At 38.7% G+C, this 20,599-nt stretch overlaps 1 protein-coding gene across 5 annotated transcripts in view; it reads right to left on the bottom strand.

The window, feature by feature from the left end:
• letmd1 (LETM1 domain containing 1) overlaps positions 1–7,217 on the bottom strand; it is a 45,149-nt gene extending 37,932 nt beyond the window's left edge. For 3 of the 5 annotated variants that reach the window (XM_048240215.1, XM_048240213.1, XM_048240217.1), the window contains exons 1-2: positions 6,744–7,097; positions 483–625 (exon numbers count right to left, since the gene is read on the bottom strand). In XM_048240215.1, coding sequence (XP_048096172.1) covers positions 483–625; positions 6,744–6,874 — 274 coding nt within the window. In that variant the 5' untranslated portion in view covers positions 6,875–7,097. The other 2 variants (XM_048240214.1, XM_048240216.1) reach the window with 2 other exon arrangements.
• Positions 7,218–20,599: the final 13,382 nt, after the last annotated feature.

Consider the following 20,599-nt stretch of genomic DNA (forward strand, 5'->3'; position numbering starts at 1 on the left):
CCAAAAATGTTTCAGTGGTTCATCAACTCGTAACAGGGTGAACGGCACTTCTGCATTCACTTTGCGACCCTCTATCGGCTATATCCGCAAGGCTATATATGCAAGTTTGCCAGATCGGGTAGCGGATCTGTAGTTCGACGGGAATGAGACATAAGAAACTACACATTTGACTTGCTTCTGATGTCGCAATACATCATACTTTCATAAAAATCGTGCAACATACCTTGTCTGTGGACATTGTTATTTCCAAAGCCGATGCTGGATAAACAAATAGCGTGTGTGCAACAGAGGAAAAGTGCTTTAGGGCTGCTTTAAGAATATTTTTGAGATAGCAAAAATACTTGGTCTTTTTGTACAGCATATCCCCTAAACGTTTCTACGCTACCTCACTAGTTGTAGCTTAATGTATTCCACTCAAACCAACATTCAGACGTTTAAGTGTTTATTGGCAACAGAACAATTGATGATGGTACATAACTTACCATTCAGAAATGTACTGTACAGAATATAAAACCGTGGCAAACGTTGTTGTAGTAAATGTTCATATTTTTCATTGGCCCATTGTAGTCTTCGGCCTAGGCCATCTCTGGCTTTCGATGTTGAAAAATGATGACACAGTCCCAATCTGAGATAAGGAAAAACATATTGAAGTCAACTGGCTGGTAATTCATACACATAAAATAATAATTTGAGTAAGTTTAGAAGTGTCATGACGCTACTTAAAAATGTTGTATATGTAACTCTTTGCTTATTATAGCAGATATGCAATGTTCTTATTCAGTCAAAGGGCTCAATAGTACATTTTGTTATATGGAGGCTGACATATTGTTCTGCTGGACATTTTTAATCAACCTATTCAGAGAATAAGGATCACACAGGTATCATGTCATTTGGTTATGTTTGCAGGCATCAATAAAACACAAGGTAAGATATTCTGCACCATTTGACACACACTTTGGTTCTGTTGCTGGCATTGTGTATTTTGGTTAAATAAAATGCTTCACACCAAAGACTTTAGCCTACTACACGCCCACAAGCAGCGATGAGAAGAGGGCTAGGTGTCTGCAAGCAACTGTGCTGCAGTAACCATACAGTCACATCTACAAAAGACAGCAACAACTCCACAAACTTGCCGCTGAGTGGGTTGTAAACTAGGCTGTGCTATTTTGGCCCTTGTTGCTGGCAAACGGCCACTCCCATTGAAAATGACTGGTAGCCTGCCGCTTTGTCGCTGTCTCTTGTATCTAATGTGACTAATGTGAATGTAATGGACATGTACCGTTACTCTGTGAGAGATCTGCCGCGCTGCTCCATCCATTGAGTTCCTGCCTAGCTATAACGCAGGAATGATGCCAAAAACTTCCCTTCCTACCAACTGGTGGATCCATCACACGTCATGTTGAATGCCTATACTGACCAACCTACCAGCATTTCACAGCTTTGTCATGCGATGACAAATGTGTAGCCTACCTCTCCGGAGGTTATGATTTTGTTGCATTTTGTCTGCCTTTTAGTCTTTAAACATAATTTTCTACTAACTTAGATATTAGTTTCACATTATGTTGCAAGCAACCGCCTAACATGACCAACATAGGGTTACAAATTGCGGTGAACTACTGTAGTGTCGATGTAGTGTTGCAAGTTGTTGTGAATCATAGGAACTTTTAGGGACTTCAATTGTAGCCTACAGTATACCCTACTGTATAGCCAAATTGAAAAAAAATGTGAATTTATAATAAGCCTAAAATTTGCCAATTCGACTGGCGATCCACAGCTGGATAAACAGGTCCCCCGATCAGTCTGCATTGCCAGACAACTTTGTTTCATGTGTAGGAACCCTGAGAAAGCTACTGATGAGGTTTGATGCTGTTTTGAACAATATTACTGGTTAAAAAAAATGCTATTTGGGAAGCGTTTCGGTCATGGCCCTAATCCACTGTTTGCAATTTTGAGCCTACAGGCTTCATTAGTATTACGCATAATAGTTTTAAGCAACAATAGCATTAGCTTATCACTAATAACGACACAAATGGGCTAATGAATGTTTATTTAATGAAGTTTCAACATTGTACAGTGTTCCTACATGTATTCATGTTCCAACACAAGGCTACATGTATTCATCATGTTCCAACATAATATGTACATGTTGCACCAATTCTAGGCACATGTTGGATATGTGGAAGTTCATGTAGGTACAGTGATGGCCAAAAGTATTGGCACCCACACTAAAGTTGACTGAAAAGAGGAATATAAAATCATCTTTTGGAAATTGATCTTAATGCCTTAAGTGAAAAATGAGGAAATATCTAACCTTTAAGGACACCAATTTTCTTAGTGAATGAATAATGTATCATAAATAAATAAATGTTCTTCTTTAAAATACAGGGGTCATAAGTATTCCCACCCCTATGTTAAATTCCCATAGAGACAGGCAGATTTTTTTTTTTTAAAGGCCAGTTATTTCCATGGATCCAGAATACTGTGCATCCTGATAAAGTTACCTTGGTCTTTGGAATTAAAATAGCCCCACATCATCACATACCCCCACCATACCTAGAGATTGGCATGGTAAGATTTCCAGTTAGCCTATTAGCTGGTTTGATTTGCATTGAGCTCAATGAGCATCAAACCAGCTAATAGGCTAACTGAAATAACACCCATATATTCGGAAATTCTGACTTGACGTCACTATCATATTCTCCAAACACAGCGGCCTCCCTTGTAACAACACAAGAGGCGAATTTCACTCTCATTGCAAATAGGCAAGGTAATTACAGTGCATGAAAATGCACTGTTCTGTTATCTGAAGTCTTCTTCTTCTTCCCACCAAATTTCTGTGTCTAATTCAGCTTCAACCATTTAAAGGAACCGTATGCAAGAAATGTATTTCAATTAATCATAAAATGGCCTTGATATGTCACTAGACATTAAGAAATCATGTTCATTTCAAATACTTATATCACTGACAACAGTAGTCCGGCCAGGATATTGTCATTTAAAAAAGTGAAGTTGCAGCCCCCAACTGATGTTGATGTTGTGTTTTGTCATGTCATGTTGTGTTTTGGCCTGATGCGCCACCCTCCACCTATCTACTAATCACAAAGTCAGTAGTGTTTCGGCATCCGGGTTGCCAACCTCAGGGGGGAGGGGGAGGGGATACAACGCTCTAGAGTCATTTCAAATTGATTGCAGTACCAGTTTTGGCCACAATCTTACATATGGTTCCTTTAACGTAGAAACTTCATTCAAACTTTGTAACATTCTTGAAAAGGACACTTGAGGAATGTATTTTTCACTTTTGTAAACGTTATACTTTTTGATATATTAATAAAAAAACAAGCTTATTTTTCCCCATAGACTTTGTATTGGTACTATGACATCACAATGGACTAATTAACTTGATTTGCACCTGTATCAACTTCCAGCTGCTCAACTAGGCAATCTGCCTATCAATATCCATTCAACTTTCTGTCTATCAACATCCATCTACATTTAACTTTTAAACTATATACTCTGTCTCAGGTTTTAAGCATGCAATCTGGCTCTCTTAAGACTACAGATCCTGTTCAACCATTTCCTCTGCCCACAACTGTTTCAAAATAAATGTCTTCAGAAGACATTTGTTGTCAGAGACAACAAAGCACACTTAACAACAACAGCACACTAACACAGAGGACACAGAGTCCGAGACAACAAAGCACACTAACAACAACAGCACACTAACACAGAAAACACAAAGTCAGAGACAACAAAGAATAATATAAAAATAGAACACTAGAAGCAGTGACACTGCTCAGTGTAAGCAAGCTTTAAAATACTTTTAAGGAGGGTAAGGAGTCCATGTTAAGTGTGTGTTGTAGCTCATTCCATGCATGTGGTGCAAAGGATGAAAAGGCAGATTTTCCCAGTTTAGTTCGGGAAGTTGAAGACTGTAGGAGGAGCTTGTTTGAGGAACGGGTGTTGTATGTAGAAGGGCAAAGTGACAAAAGATTACAAATATAAAGATTAAAATATGGATTTTTCTTCTTAGATGCAGTGAAGTCCATTTACCTTTTCATATAGCATGCAGTGATGTGTTCTAGAAGGTGCTCCTATTACAAACCGCAAAGCAGAGTGATACACCACATCCAGTTTCTTTAGGAGGCCTAGAGAGGCATGCATATATATTAAGTCACCATAATCTAACACTGATAAAAAGGTACAATGTTTTTCTTGCAGTAAAAGGAAAGCAATTCTTTAAACGGAAATAAAAACCTAACTTAGGCCTCAATTTCTTTAAAAGATTATCTATGTGAACATCAAAAGATTACTTGTCATCAAGCCAGATGCCAAGGTATTTATATGAGGTTACCCTTTCTATTTGAGTGCCATCCAGTGACAGTATTGTACAGTCAGATATTGACCGTGCCCGTGTGAAAGTCATATATTTTGTTTTTTTTGGAATTTAATACCAGTTTTAACTTGACTAAAGACATTTGTAGTGAATCAAATGCAGCCTGTAGGGTATCCATTGCCTCTTGTATTGAGGGAGCAATAGCATAAAGGATTGTATCATCTGCATAAAGGTGTACCTTGGCCGGGTCTAAACCCAAACCTATGTTATTTATATACAGAGTAAACAAAATAGGCCCTAAGATTGACCCTTGTGGGACACAAGGGTCTTTACTCCCAGATATACAGAGTGACAATCCTCTAAGGAGACACACTGTGTTCTCCTAGTTAAGTAGTCATCAAGCCAGGCCAATACAGAGTCACTGAAGCCCAAAGTACACAGCCTTTGTAATAAGAGATTGTGATCAACAGTATCAAATGCCTTAGATAAATCAATGAAAAGAGCGGCGCATGATTTTTTGTGGTCCAAGGCAGTAATAATGTCATTTGTGACAGCTGTTACAGTAGTTGTAGTACTGTGACCTTGCCTAAAGCCAGACTGTGTGGGACTTAAAATATTATTATCAGATAGAAAGATTTTTAGCTGTTCATTTACAAGGGATTCTAATACTTTGGCTATAATGGACAATCTGGATATGGGGCGGTAATTATCCAATGCAGAAGGATCACCTCCTTTTAGTAACGGGAGGACCTGAGCTGACTTCCAGGAGCTGGGAATAGACCCACTACATAAACTAAGATTAAAAATTGAGGCAATGGGTTCAGCAATCAGGTCCGCTGCGGTCTTTAAAAAAAATGGTTCTATCTGGTCTGGTCCAGAGGACTTTTTACAGTCCAGGGTTGAAAGGGCCTTATGAACTTGGGAGGCAAGAATCGTTGAAAAATGGAATTTGTGTGCAGAGTCACGTGTAGTTGTAATTGCACGCTCCTCAATATTTACTGATATATTGGATTGAGTATTCACCCCTGCATTGATAAAATGAATATTAAAGGCATCCACAATGTTTTGTTTCCCTGTGATTTCATTTTGGTTTCTTTTTAAGAATTTTGGAAGAGTTGGAGGTGTAACCTCTTCAGCTGTAGATTTTACCAACTTCCAGAATTTTCTAGGGTCATTTAAGTTTTCATTTATTAATTCAAGATAGTGACCACTTTTTGCATTTCTTATCAACCTGGTGCATTGGTTTCTTAGTGCCCTATAAATTGTCCAGTGCTTGGTATCATTGTTTTGTTTTGCTTTGGTCCATGCTCTATCCCTTTCTCTGATAGCAGATGCAATTTTTTCATGAAAGGTTATTTTTACCGCTAATCCTATACCTTCTCAGAGGTGCATGTTTATCAATTAGGGACAGGAAGGTGTTTTTAAAGAAATCCCATGCCAGTTCTACATCCACCATCCCACACACAAAGTTCAAATCACTATGGTAAACATCATGCAGGAAGGCTTGTTCATTAAAGCTTTTATAATTCCTCTTAAAGATAAATCGTGGCTTAGTTTTAGGAAGCTTGCAGTCTCTAACACAGGCAATAGTACAATGATCACTAATATCATTACAGAATATGCCAATAGCTGTATATGTATGTGGGGCATTTGTTAGAATCACATCAAGCAAGGTTGATTTATCCATGTGTTTTTGGTTTAGACGAGTGGGAGAGGATATCAGTTGCGTCAGGCTAAGTGCATCGCAACGAGTGGGAGAGGATATCAGTTGCGTCAGGCTAAGTGCATCGCAAATGTCCTATATCTATATCTTTGTGGTTGATCAATATGGTCAGTCAGAATAAAATATGTCTTAGGTGCTGATGTTATAGTAGGCTAGGATAAATTCTGAGAAATTAAATGGTGAGAGAAGAAATGATTGACATTTTAGCGCACCAGTCCGATATGTCTTCAAGGATTGCATGAAGCGAGTTTGCAAAAAATATGTAGCCTATGTTCGTAATTTTGTCGGAATAAGTAATGGAGTAGCTCAGTGAGATTAGGTGTTTAGTAGATGTATTCACTGTAGGATCGAATCCAGTTTAGGCCTAATGCTAGTTTGCAGAAATATTTTACATAGGCTATGTTTCGTCCTACTGGCTATAGTGTAGTGTAGTGCTGTGTAGCCTAGATATAAAATGAGACTTCAAATCCGTCTAAAACAACTTGTTTGTGATTGACTGAAAACTTCTGCTGTGAGCAACGCGAGCACGCGCAAGGAAACCAGTAGTCTATACGTGGAAAACACAGAAGGCATGGCACACAACAACGGACTGCGCGACACCAGTCCGAAAAGTTTACACAAGGTCAAGTACGCAACAATATTTTACCAAGTTTTACGAAGTGTTAGCATTAGCATAGTGTTACGCACCTTGTCCGCAGAGAGCACAGTGTCGAAGTTCGGGAAGTCATGTCACTGAATTGCGCTCCAGAGAACAAAACCTTTGGCAACCTTACGTCGCAAAACAGTCGAGGAAATGTTGAAACGTTAAACAACGCCATTTTAACCTGCAGTTCAACTTCTAAGGCATGTTCAGATGAGCATAAGCCTGCGCAGATTGATTTCCTCAATTTGCACAATCAAAATCTAACAACAAAATGAGTTTAGTGTTGACATCACCTAAACCGGCTCTTTGAGGCAAGTCTAAAAACTAAGCATTTAGCCTACATGAAGCACATGATCAGCCTATGCCGATTGAAACGTATAACGATAGTTGTCAATGGCCAATCTACTGTAAACGCACCTGGAACAAAGTGTCCAGTGCCGCTGCTACCACCACGAGCATCTCGCACTGTGCGTACTGCGTAGGGCACCAAGGGACCGATCAGGGAGCACCACTACTAGTAGAGTAGCTTTACTGCAAACTTATTTTCATTCATCTTAGAGAATGTTTACAATGTCAAAATGATATAGGCCTACTTTTTGGGTCCCTTCTCACTCATTAATAAAGTATCTATCTAAGTATAAGTATAAAAACTATTTTGATCCCGTGAAGGAAATTTGGTCTTTGTGCAGTGGTTCTCAACCTTTTTTCACTGATGTACCCCTGTGAAATATTTTTTCAGCCAAGTACCCCCTAAGTAAAGCATTTTTAGTTGAGAAAAAAAGACTTAAAACAGAGCAATGTGCCATCAGTGTCTAATTTATTAAACTTTAGAACTGATAAACACATACAAAATTCAAACATTTGGAAAAAAAACTATTTTGAACATTTTAAATTTTAATAATCCATGACTAAATTTATTGCAAATGATTAAAACTTCGTTTCAGTTTTGACAGTGATTAACAGGCGATGGCGGGTGGCATGTGACGGGTTGGGTCGAATCATCCTGGTATGGGGGGGACTCTGGGTTTTTAGGATAATGAAATTGAATAGCCTACTAAAATATAAAATTCATTTTATGAACTTATATTTTCCTGAAATATTTATTAAATAATTGTTTGTAAAGTATTTTTGCATGGATTCTACTTTTTAAATATATGTATTTTAAAATCTCACGGACCCCCTGGAGTGCCTTCACGTACCCCCAGGGGTACGCGTACCCCCATTTGAGAACCATTGAATTAGTGAAACACACTCAGCACACAGTGAACACACAGTGAGGTGAAGCACAAACTAATCCCAGCGCAGTGAGCTGCCTGCTACAGCTGCTACAGCGGCACTCAGGGAGCAGTGAGGGGTTATGTGCCTTGCTCAAGGGCACTTCAGCCATTCCTACTGGTTGGGGTTTGAACCGGCAACCCTCTGGATACAAGTCCGAAGCCCTAACCAGTAGGCCACGGCTGTCCCCAAAGGTCATGGCTATCTATCTATCTATCTGTCTATCTGTCTGTCTGTCTGTCTGTCTGTCTGTCTGTCTGTCTGTCTGTTGGTCTGTTGGTCTGTTGGTCTGTCTGTCTATCTGGCAGGTTCCAGCTGGCTTGTCATTGTTGATAATTGATTTCTCCTTTTTAATATGAGAAACTTTTCAAAGGAAATCATGAGGACAACAAAAACAACGCTAGAGGAGATTGCAGAGTAATCCGGTTCCCACTACTGACGATTTATAAAATGTGAGAGGGCACTTTTACAGGCGGCACACACTGTGATTTGGACTGTGATAGAATATGAAGAGTGGTCTTTGCATTTGTGTAATGAAATTGGTGAGTCTTGAAGTCTTCAATAATTTGTTTCCCTTAAACTAACCATTTACATGAAGCATGATATGTCAATTGAAACATTCCACAGATAACTAGAAAATGTAATGCCAGAGGAATTACAATAGTGGATGGAAAGCTGCTGGCTTAATGTTGGTGGGGAGATTCCTGAAAAGATATCTTGAGATATCACACTCAAGGTGGGTTTGGCCTTGACATTTGACTTCATCATTGAGTCCATACAAATGTTCACACCAAATTTGAAGCATGTGCGTCAAGCCGTTCTGAAGTTGTGACACAAGCATGAAAGCTGGCCTTTGGAAAATGTAATTCAGAGTATGCAATGCAAGACAACTGATGCTAATGTCATGTCAATAAGACAACTGATGCTAAAGCCAGTAAGTTCCTTAATGTGTTGGACAGTTTAGGGCTAAAGCAGCATGTTACAGGACCCACCCACAACCTTGGCAACACCCTCGATCTAGTCATTTCTAGAGGGATAGAAGTCACAGACTTATCAGTAAATGATATAAATATGTCTGATCATCATTGTGTATCTTTTAATATAGTACTACATACTCCAAAAATTCATCCCAAAATTGCAATCAAATCGCGACTCTTGGACATTAGAGCAGAACAGCAGTTCATAGCTCTTATAGACTCCATCAATTTAGATATTTTACATCATCCCATTGATCAAATGGTAAAGGCTCTCAATCGTGAATTAGGCGCTCTGCTTGACAGAGTGGCACCCTTAAAGACTAAAAAAAGGCCCTGTAGCAAACTGACACCTTGGATGAACGAAAATATCCATGATCTAAAAAGATCATATAGAAAAGCTGAGAGAACATGGAGAAAAACTAAGTTACAGGTTCACCGTGCCATTCTAAAAGAAAAAATAGCAAATTATAATAGAGCTATTCGGAATGAGAGGAGGAACCACTTCTCTAAGGTAATTGCTGAAAACAGTGGAAACTCTAGGGTGTTGTTCTCTACCATTGATAGGCTATTGCATCAAACACCTTTTGATACACTCAGTCAGGCATCCTCTCTAAGATCACGAAGAATTTGCAGACTTCTTCAAAAACAAAGTCATTTCTATAAGGGAGGCTATTGGTAACACAAGTAATATGTTTGATAGTACACCCAAAAACAGCCCCCCAAAATTAAGGTCCTTTAGCACTATTACTCAATCTGAGCTTGATAAAATTATAACTCAAACCGGCTCAACATGTGTTTTAGATCCAATCCCTACTACATTCCTCAAAAAAGTATATGATAGCTTAGCTCCCTTTTTTCTCAAGGTAATAAATACCTCATTAGAAACAGGTATATTTCCAACTGCTTTTAAAACCGCTGTTGTGAAACCTTTACTTAAAAAGTCAAATCTTGACCATACCAATCTGAACAACTACAGGCCTATATCAAATCTATCGTTTTTGAGCAAAGTACTTGAAAAAGTTGTTTGTAATCAGTTAAATACCTTCCTCAACGAAAACAGTATCCTTGAAAAATTCCAATCAGGTTTTAGATCAAATCACAGCACAGAAACGGCTCTAGTAAAAATAGTCAATGATCTCAGACTAGCTACTGACTCAAACAAAGTCTCAATCCTTATTCTTCTGGATTTGAGTGCGGCATTTGACACCATTGATCATAGCATCCTAATTCACTGCCTTGCGAAGTGGGTGGGTCTCTCTGATAATGCTCTAAACTGGTTTCAAACCTACATTACTGGCAGAGATTTTTATATCAGTCTAGGAGATCATGTATCTGAAAAACATGACTTGCCTTTTGGTGTGGCCCAGGGGAGCTGCCTTGGTCCCCTGCTATTTTCTCTATATATGCTTCCATTGGGAAACGTCATAAGTCAGCATAATGTAAACTTCCACAGCTACGCAGATGATACCCAATTGTATATTTCTGTGGAGCCAACTAACCCAGATGGCCTTTGCTCCCTCACTGCATGCCTAACCTCCATTAATCAGTGGATGAGCAAAAACTTTTTGAAACTAAATGATGACAAAACAGAGGTACTTCTGGTTGGACCAAAACTAAAGCGAGATATTATTCTTAGTAATCTGGGGAACTTGGCACACCAGGTTAAACCAAAAGTAACAAGCCTCGGTGTCATCTTAGATGCAGAGTTAAGTTTTAAGCCCCATATCAGTAAAGTTACTCAGACAGCCTATTTCCACTTGAGAAACATTGCCAAAGTGCGGCCCTTTTTAACTCAACAAGATGCAGAAAAACTAATTCACGCCTTTATCACTAGCAGGTTAGACTACTGCAATGCACTTTTCACTGGTCTTCCCAAAAACATCTAAAGAAATTGGCACTCATACAGAACTCTGCGGCTAGACTTTTTAACTAAGACTAAGAAGAGAGAACACATCACCCCTGTGTTGGCTGAACTGCACTGGCTCCCTATTTCCTATAAAAATTGATTTTAAGGTTATGTTAATTACTTACAAAGCTCTGAATGGCATAGCACCTTCATATATCTCTGAGCTTTTAATATCTCATCAACCACAAAGGAAACTTAGATCATCCAATTCTAATCTTTTAATGCATTACCCAAAGTGCTCCACAAACAAAGTGGAGAAGCTGCGTTTCTCCATTATGCCCCAAACTATGGAACACCCTGCCTCTGTACATCAAGCAGGCGAGTTCAGTAAATATTTTAAAAAGATCTGAAAACATACCTGTACAGGAAAGCTTTTAGTTAACTCATCTTATCCTGTAGACTACATTTTCAGATTATTCTACATCTGCTACTATTGGAGGGCGCAGCCAGCGAGAAGCAGATGGGCTCCCCCTATTAAGTCAGGTTCTGCTCAAGGTTTCTTCCTGGAATATGGGAGTTTTTCCTTGCCACAGTTGCCATATGGCATGCTTGTGGGGGGTAAGAGGGTTAAGGCTGCCAGTCTTATGACGTCATTTTCTATATTTTTGATATGTTGCTGAGTAGATCATAAACAGCAAAGAAAAGTGATTGATAATGACTGACTGACTATCATTGTGTTACATGCTTCAAATGTAAAGCACTTTGAGCTGCATTCTGTGTATGAAAGGTGCTATACAAATAAAGCTTATTATTATTATTATTATTATTATTATTATTAAGACTACTGTACCTGCAAAATGGGGCTTTCAGTTGGTGTTGATGACTGCTCATTCTGCAGCCAGCTAACAATTACTTTGTCAATGTTAAAATAATTGAATCAACGTCGCACTGCAACATTTATTCTACATCACTTTTGCACCCTTCATTAATATTAAAGCAACGTTGAAATTCTAACTACAGATCAATGGGATTTCAATGGTATTTCCACTAAAATGAATATTGAAACAATGTTGAAATTACAACCAAACTAAAGATCAACGTGATTTCAGTGCTATTTCAATTGATATTAAACCTCAGTAAACCACTATTAGCCTAATCTGGCAAAATATTGGGAAATTCATATCCTGCTTTATCTACAGCCAGGATAAATTTGGCTAGGCCTAGGTATGTCTTGTTTAGGCTACACAAGCTTGCATAAATAACCATTGACTCAATTCAATTCAAACTCAATTGTTATCAGTTAAGCAAGTGCATTTATTCACTCTTCATCTAGAAATTCACGTGTACTGTGTTTTCCTGCCATCCATAGCAGTTGCAGTCAGCCTGATCCTTCAGTAGCAGAGTGAAGCGGCACCTAACAGAAATAGAAGGGGGGGGGGGACAGCTGTTAGATAAATATGTTCAACTGAGCAACAAACTAACAGCTAAGCCTACAATCAAGTTATTTTACGCCAGTGGTTCTCAAACTTTTTCTTTTATTCCCCACTTAGATCAAGGGGGCATTTTTAAACCCCACCTGTCCCTCATCGCTCTAAGAAAGTGGTAGGTCAAACTTAAAATTGTCAAATTTATTGAAATAATGACAAGTTCCAAATATATCCTCGGCAGCAGAGTTAAAATCAGCTGGTGCTGCAGATATAATAAATAAATACATAATGTGCCATTGTAAATTAAACACACATTTCTGTTTTCCAGCAACATATTAGGAAGCATAGGCCAATATTTTACAGCATTGTACAATATATTCAATGAAATACCAACATGCTGCATTAAATGGATCACTGCTGGTTGGGAAATATTTTTGAAATAAACTTTGCAGGGATGTGATGTAGGCCTACAGTGGCTCCCGAATCAGACGTTTCAGTGATTTCACTCAGATTCTCAAAATCATAATACTGTCGTGATCGAGGCGCCTGTCCCATACCGTTGAATTCACAGGTGACACCTGTGCCAGTGTTCTAATTAGCCCGGGAACTTCTCTGGGAGCTTAACAAGCGCAGCTGCCTTTAGGCCATTATGACATCACAGCCTTTGAAGTCTATGGGGGAAAAATGAGCTTTTTACCATTTTTAATCCCTTTTTCTCAAAAAGTATAAACTTTTTTAAAAATCTGAAAAAATAACTCTCTTGCCCCACTCCAGACCTTCAGAACGGTTATTTCAACATGTCTGTACGTTAAACGGTTAGAGTCGCATTAATTCTTGAAAAGGTAAAAAGAAAAGGTTATAACTAGAAAAGCATTTCCTGAAGGAAATACAGTGCATGCAAAGTTGTTGCTGGGTTGGTTGCTAGGGTAATTATAGTGGTTGCTATGCTGTAAAAGTGGTTGCTAGGTTGTTGCTAGGGTACTTAAGGTGGTTGCTAGGCTGTTGCTAAGGTAATTATAGTGGTTGCTATGCTATAAAAGTGGTTGCTAGGTTGTTGCTAGGGTCATTATAGTGGTTACCATGCTTTATAATGTGTAAATAGTAAAAAAAAAAGTAAGAATAGTTAAAAGTTATTGAAATTGGGAGAAATAGAGAGAGGGATAGAGAAAATGAGGGAAAGTGAAGAAAAGGAAGTGAAAGAAAGTTGGGATTAGAAGTGAGCTATTCAGTTGAATGGAGAGGGACACAGAGAAGAGGTTCCATTCAAGTTGCTGCAGGCAGTCAGTGAGAGAGCACAGGTGCAGTTGATTGCATTCTATTTCCTTAATAGCCTATCATGATGTCATAAAGCCAATGTTAAGTCTATGAAGATTTTAAGTTTAGTTTTTATTTAATATCTCAAAAAGTAAAAGTCGTAGAAATATGACAAGTCATAGAACGAAAATTTAGAGCAAGAGCTACGTGACGTAATTTGAACCAAGTTTCTACGATAAGCGGTTCAAGCCAAATTAGGGCCTGGAATAATAACTAGAAAAGCATTTCCTGAAGGAAATACAGTGCATGCAAAGTTGTTGCTGGGTTGGTTGCTAGGGTAATTATAGTGGTTGCTATGCTATAAAGTGGTTGCTAGGCTGTTGCTAGGGTAATTACAGTGGTTGCTATGCTATAAAAGTGGTTGCTAGGTTGTTGCTAGGGTACTTAAGGTGGTTGCTAGGCTGTTGCTAAGGTAATTATAGTGGTTGATATGCTATAAAATTGTTTGCTAGGTTGTTGCTAGGGTACTTAAGGTGGTTGCTAGGTTGTTGCTAGGCTATTTAAGGTGGTTGCTAGGCTGTTGCTAGGATAATGATAGTGGTTGCTATGCTATAAAAGTGGTTGCTACGCTGTTGCTAGGGTAATTATAGTGGTTGCTATGCTATAAAAGTGGTTGCTAGGTTGTTGCTAGGGTACTTAAGGTGGTTGCTAGGCTGTTGCTAGGGTAATTTTAGTGGTTTCTATGCTATAAAAGTGGTTGCTAGGTTGTTGCTAGGGTATTTAAGGTGGTTGCTAGGCTGTTGCTTGGATAATGAAAGTGGTTGCTATGCTATAAAAGTGGTTGCTAGGGTAATTATAGTGGTTGCTATGCTATAAATGTGGTTGCTAGGTTGTTGCTAGAATATTTAAGGTGGTTGCTAGGCTGTTGCTAGGATAATGATAGTGGTTGCTATGCTATAAAAGTGGTTGCTAGGCTGTTGCTAGGGTCATTATAGTGGTTACCATGCTATAAAATGTGTAAATAGTAAAAAAAGTAAGAATAGTTAAAAGTTATTGAAATTGGGAGAAATAGATAGATAGAGAAAATGAGGGAAAGTGAAGAAAAAGAAGTGAAAGAAAGTTGGGATTAGAAGTGAGCTATTCAGGTGAATGGAGAGGGACACACAGGAAGAGGTTCCATTCAAGTTGCTGCAGGCAGTCAGTGAGAGAGCACAGGTGCAGTTGATTGCATTCTATTTCCTTAATAGCCTATTCTGATGTCATAAAGCCAATGTTAACTCTATGGAGATTTTAAGTTTAGTTTTTATTTAATATCTCAAAAAGTAAAAGTCGTAGAAATATGAAAAGTCATAGAACGAAAATTTGCAGCAAGAACTACGTGTCGAAGTTTGAACCAAGTTTCCACGATAAGCGGTTCAAGCCAAATTAGGGCCTGGAAGAATAATAATAACTAGAAAAGCATTTCCTGAAGGAAATACAGTGCATGCAAAGTTGTTGCTGGGTTGGTTGCTAGGGGTAATAATGGTGGTTGCTATGCTATAAAGTGGTTGCCAGGCTGTTGCTAGGGTAATTATAGTGGTTGCTATGCTATAAAAGTGGTTGCTAGGTGGTTGTTTGCTAGGTTGTTGCTAGGGTACTTAAGGTGGTTTGCTAGGCTGTTGCTAAGGTAATTATAGTGGTTGCTATGCTATAAAATTGGTTGTTAGGTTGTTGCTAGGGCACTTAAGGCAGTTGCTAGGCTGTTGCTAGGGTAATTATAGTGGTTGCTATGCATAAAGTGGTTTGCCCCTGGGTTGTTGCTAGGGTATTTAAGGTGGTTGCTAGGATAATGATAGGTGGTTGCTATGCTATAAAGTGGTTGCTAGGTTGTTGCTAGGGTACTTCAGGTGGGTTGCTAGGCTGTTGCTAGGGTAATTTTAGTGGTTTTCTATGCTATAAAGTGGTTTGCTAGGTTGTTGCTAGGGTATTTAATGTGGTTTGCTAGGCTGTTGCTAGGATAATGATAGTGGTTGCTATGCTATAAAAGTGGTTGCTAGGGTTGCTAATTATAGTGGTTGCTATGCTATAAAAGTGGTTTGCTAGGTTGTTGCTAGGATATTTAAGGTGGTTGCTAGGCTGTTGCTAAAGGATAATGATAGTGGTTTGCTATGCTATAAAAGTGGTTGCTAGGCTGTTGCTAGGGTCATTATAGTGGTTACCATGCTATAAAATGTGTAAATAGTAAAAAAAAAGTAAGAATAGTTAAAAGTTATTGAAATTGGGAGAAATAGATAGATATAGAGAAAATGAGGAAAGTGAAAAAAAAGGAAGTGAAAGAAAGTTGGGATTAGAAGTGAGCTATTCAGTTGAATGGAGAGGACACACAGGAAGAGGTTCCATTCAAGTTGCTGCAGGCAGTCAGTGAGAGAAACACAGGTTCAGTTGATTGCATTCTATTTCCTTAATAGCCTATTATGATGTCATAAAGCCAATGTTAAGTCTATGGAGAATTTTAAGTTTAGTTTTTATTTATTTAATATCTCAAAAAAAGTAAAAGTCGTAGAAATATGAAAAGTCATAGAACGAAAATTTAGAGCAAGAGCTATGTAAATTTGAACCAAGTTTCTACGATAAGCGGTTCAAGCCAAATTAGGGCCTGGAATAATAACTAGAAAAGCATTTCCTGAAGGAAATACAGTGCATGCAAAGTTGTTGCTGGGTTGGTTGCTAGGGTAATTATAGTGGTTTGCTATGCTATAAAGTGGTTTGCTAGGCTGTTGCTAGGGTAATTACAGTGGTTGCTATGCTATAAAAAGTGGTTTGCTATAGGTTGTTGCTAGGGTGCTTAAGGTGGTTTGCTAGGCTGTTGCTAAGGTAATTATAGTGGTTGATATGCTATAAAATTGTTTGCTAGGTTGTTTGCTAGGGCACTTAAAGGTGGTTTGCTAGGTTGTTGCTAGGCTATTTAAAAGGTGGTTGCTAGGCTGTTGCTAGGATAATGATAGTGGTTGCTATGCTATAAAAGTGGTTGCACTTTCTTTGCTAGGGGGTAATTATAGTGGTTGCTATGCTATAAAAGTGGTTGCTAGGTTGTTGCTAGGGTACTTAAGATTGGTTGCTAGGCTGTTGCTAGGGTAATTTTAGTGGTTTTTTTCTATGCTATAAAAGTGGTTTGCTAGGTTGTTGCTAGGGTATTTAAGGTGGTTTGCTAGGCTGTTGCTTGGATAATGAAAGTGGTTTGCTATGCTATAAAAAGTGGTTGCTAGGGTAATTATAGTGGTTGCTATGCTATAAAATGTGGTTGCTAGGTTGTTGCTAGAATATTTAAAGGTGGTTGCTAGGCTGTTGCTAGGATAATGATAGTGGTTGCTATGCTATAAAAGTGGTTGCTAGGCTGTTGCTAGGGTCATTATAGTGGTTACCATGCTATAAAATGTGTAAATAGTAAAAAAAGTAAGAATAGTTAAAAGTTATTGAAATTGGGAGAAATAGATAGATAGAGAAAATGAGGGAAAGTGAAGAAAAAGAAGTGAAAGAAAGTTGGGATTAGAAGTGAGCTATTCAGGTGAATGGAGAGGGACACACAGGAAGAGGTTCCATTCAAGTTGCTGCAGGCAGTCAGTGAGAGAGCACAGGTGCAGTTGATTGCATTCTATTTCCTTAATAGCCTATTCTGATGTCATAAAGCCAATGTTAACTCTATGGAGATTTTAAGTTTAGTTTTTATTTAATATCTCAAAAAGTAAAAGTCGTAGAAATATGAAAAGTCATAGAACGAAAATTTGCAGCAAGAACTACGTGTCGAAGTTTGAACCAAGTTTCCACGATAAGCGGTTCAAGCCAAATTAGGGCCTGGAAGAATAATAATAACTAGAAAAGCATTTCCTGAAGGAAATACAGTGCATGCAAAGTTGTTGCTGGGTTGGTTGCTAGGGTAATAATAGTGGTTGCTATGCTATAAAGTGGTTGCCAGGCTGTTGCTAGGGTAATTATAGTGGTTGCTATGCTATAAAAGTGGTTGCTAGGTGGTTGCTAGGTTGTTGCTAGGGTACTTAAGGTGGTTGCTAGGCTGTTGCTAAGGTAATTATAGTGGTTGCTATGCTATAAAATTGGTTGTTAGGTTGTTGCTAGGGTACTTAAGGCAGTTGCTAGGCTGTTGCTAGGGTAATTATAGTGGTTGCTATGCTATAAAAGTGGTTGCTAGGTTGTTGCTAGGGTATTTAAGGTGGTTGCTAGGATAATGATAGTGGTTGCTATGCTATAAAAGTGGTTGCTAGGTTGTTGCTAGGGTACTTCAGGTGGTTGCTAGGCTGTTGCTAGGGTAATTTTAGTGGTTGCTATGCTATAAAAGTGGTTGCTAGGTTGTTGCTAGGGTATTTAATGTGGTTGCTAGGCTGTTGCTAGGATAATGATAGTGGTTGCTATGCTATAAAAGTGGTTGCTAGGCTGTTGCTAGGGTAATTATAGTGGTTGCTATGCTATAAAAGTGGTTGCTAGGTTGTTGCTAGGATATTTAAGGTGGTTGCTAGGCTGTTGCTAGGATAATGATAGTGGTTGCTATGCTATAAAAGTGATTGCTAGGCTGTTGCTAGGGTCATTATAGTGGTTACCATGTTATAAAATGTGTAAATAGTGAAAAAAAGTAAGAATAGTTAAAAGTTATTGAAATTGGGAGAAATAGAGATAGATAGAGAAAGTGAGAGAAAGTGAAGAAAAAGAAGTGAAAGAAAGTTGGGATGAGAAGTGAGCTATTCAGTTGAATGGAGAGGGACACACAGGAAGAGGTTCCATTCAAGTTGCTGCAGGCAGTCAGTGAGAGAGCACAGGTTCAGTTGATTGCATTCTATTTCCTTAATAGCCTATTATGATGTCATAAAGCCATGTTAAGTCTATGGAGAATTTTAAAGTTTAGTTTTTATTTAATATCTCAAAAAGTAAAAGTCGTAGAAATATGAAAAGTCATAGAACGAAAATTTAGAGCAAGAGCTATGTGACGGAATTTGAACCAAGTTTCTACGATAAGCGGTTCAAGCCAAATTAGGGCCTGGAAGAATAATAATAAGTCGGAAGAAGCCCCAGGAATAACATTTGCATGCACTGTAATAATAATAAGAAGAAGAAGCCAGGAGATTTCAAGATAGTGGATTCCATCCACTATAACTAGGTGGCTACCAAGTTCATAATTGCAAACAGATAATATCTAGCTAGCATCATCATTACATGCTTCTATTTCCAAATGAATGAAGGTTGTTTATACCAACTTAATATTATGCTTATTGTGCTATAAATGTGGCAGTTTGTGGACTAGCCATAGGGTATATTTGAACGGAGCTGACAAAATCTTATGAATGTGTAGACAATGTTCTTAAAGTGTCACCTCTGTCAAATTGTGTTAATTTTCTACTTTGTTCCTTTTTTGTGTTTGTTACTGAGTGTGTGCAGAGTGTGGGGTTGTTTTTGTGTGTGTGTGTCTGTGTAGGTGTGTTTTTTATGTGTGGGTGCATGTGTGAGGGTGTGTGTGTGTGTGTATGTGTTTGTGTGCGTGTCGTGTGTGTGCACGAGTAGTGTGCCATTCAACTACTTTACCAATAACCTAGCCCATCTGTTACAATAATGCATACAGAACTGGTTCCTTCCTTCAAAATACTGTAGGGACTAGTGAATCACCATCATTTAACAATGTTAACAAACATGAAATGTAAAGTATATATATTTAACATGAGTAAAAAGGGGTAGGGTGGGGTGAGAAGGGTTAATGTAACAACTACATATTGCAGTTATATACAATAAATGAATTTGTTACTATACACCAAGTGGCCTGTAGGTGGCTGGACACAGTTTTCTGTCAATATCTCGAGAACCGTAGGGCCTAGGAGGACCACCTTTTTTTGTATGTCGGTCTTAAAGGGTCATGTCAACCCATCCCAAAACCATTCAATTTCAATTTCAATTTTATTTCACTTATAGAGCGTCAAAACATTACACATTTCATGGCGCTTTACAGAGTGTTAAAACATTCAAAGAGAGCTCATGAGTAACAGGGGTGAGGAAAAACTCCATAGAATTGGATACACATATAGGAAGAAACCTCGAGGAGATCCACGACTCAACCTGACCTATCTGCCTAGGGTCAGTTACAGGGCAGTAAGGTCTGTATACATGATAGATGGTTAGTTAGGTTTAGAGCAGTGTTTCTCAAACTTTTTCAGACCAAGGACCACCAATAAAAAACAACCTCACAGACCACCTAGCTAAAAAAAACAACAAAAAAAAACAGTTGATCTACTTCAACAGTATATTACACAGTAGGCCTACTCACTGAACCACCTTGCTTATTGTGTCAGAAGATTCATTTAAATTGGCATAGCTTACATATGCAGTGTTGCAGAACTGTCTGGATTTACATACAAGTTGGTTCAATATTGCAAATAACTCATCTATATTATGTTTTACCACGTCTGCTCGCGGACCACACTTTGAGAAACACAGTTTTGAGTTTTGACAAATCCAGTATGATAATGCATTTAGCATTTACTATTTAGTAGGATTCCAATCAGCGGGTCGATAAACATCCGTTTTTGTGACGTCGGCGCCGGACATATGGCTGCCGTCAGTGTCCTCCTCAACTTTACATTTTTTTCATCTTTCTAGTGTTATTTTCACACTTTTTATCATGTGTCAAACGCTGATCACTTACAGTAGACAGACTCTCTTAGATATTAGACTCAATCTGCAACTACATCGAGGGACTTTCACTCCGCCGGAGGAAAAGAGGGAAAAGAGCCAGGATATTGGTCAGATTGAGAACAACATCGCCCTCCCTTTCCTAGCATTCTCCTGGCTAACGTCCAACCATTGGATAACAAACTGGATGATTTCAGAGCCAGATAGTGGGATATCAAGAACGGCAATGTCTTTGTTTTTACGGAGACGTGGCTGGACACGATCACAGACTCGGTCATTCTACCGGAGGGACTCTCTATCCATCGACAGGATAGAACAATGGAGTCGGGCAAAAACAGAGGAGGTGGTGTGTGCATTCTGGTTAACAAATGCTGGTGTGTGGATGTACAAACGACATCGACAGGGTGCTCTCCTGACCTCGAACATCTCATGGTCAAATGCTGGCCTTTCTATCTACC

Source organism: Alosa alosa, chromosome 4, assembly GCF_017589495.1.
Source record: "Alosa alosa isolate M-15738 ecotype Scorff River chromosome 4, AALO_Geno_1.1, whole genome shotgun sequence".
NCBI classification, from domain to species: Eukaryota; Metazoa; Chordata; class Actinopteri; order Clupeiformes; family Clupeidae; genus Alosa; species Alosa alosa.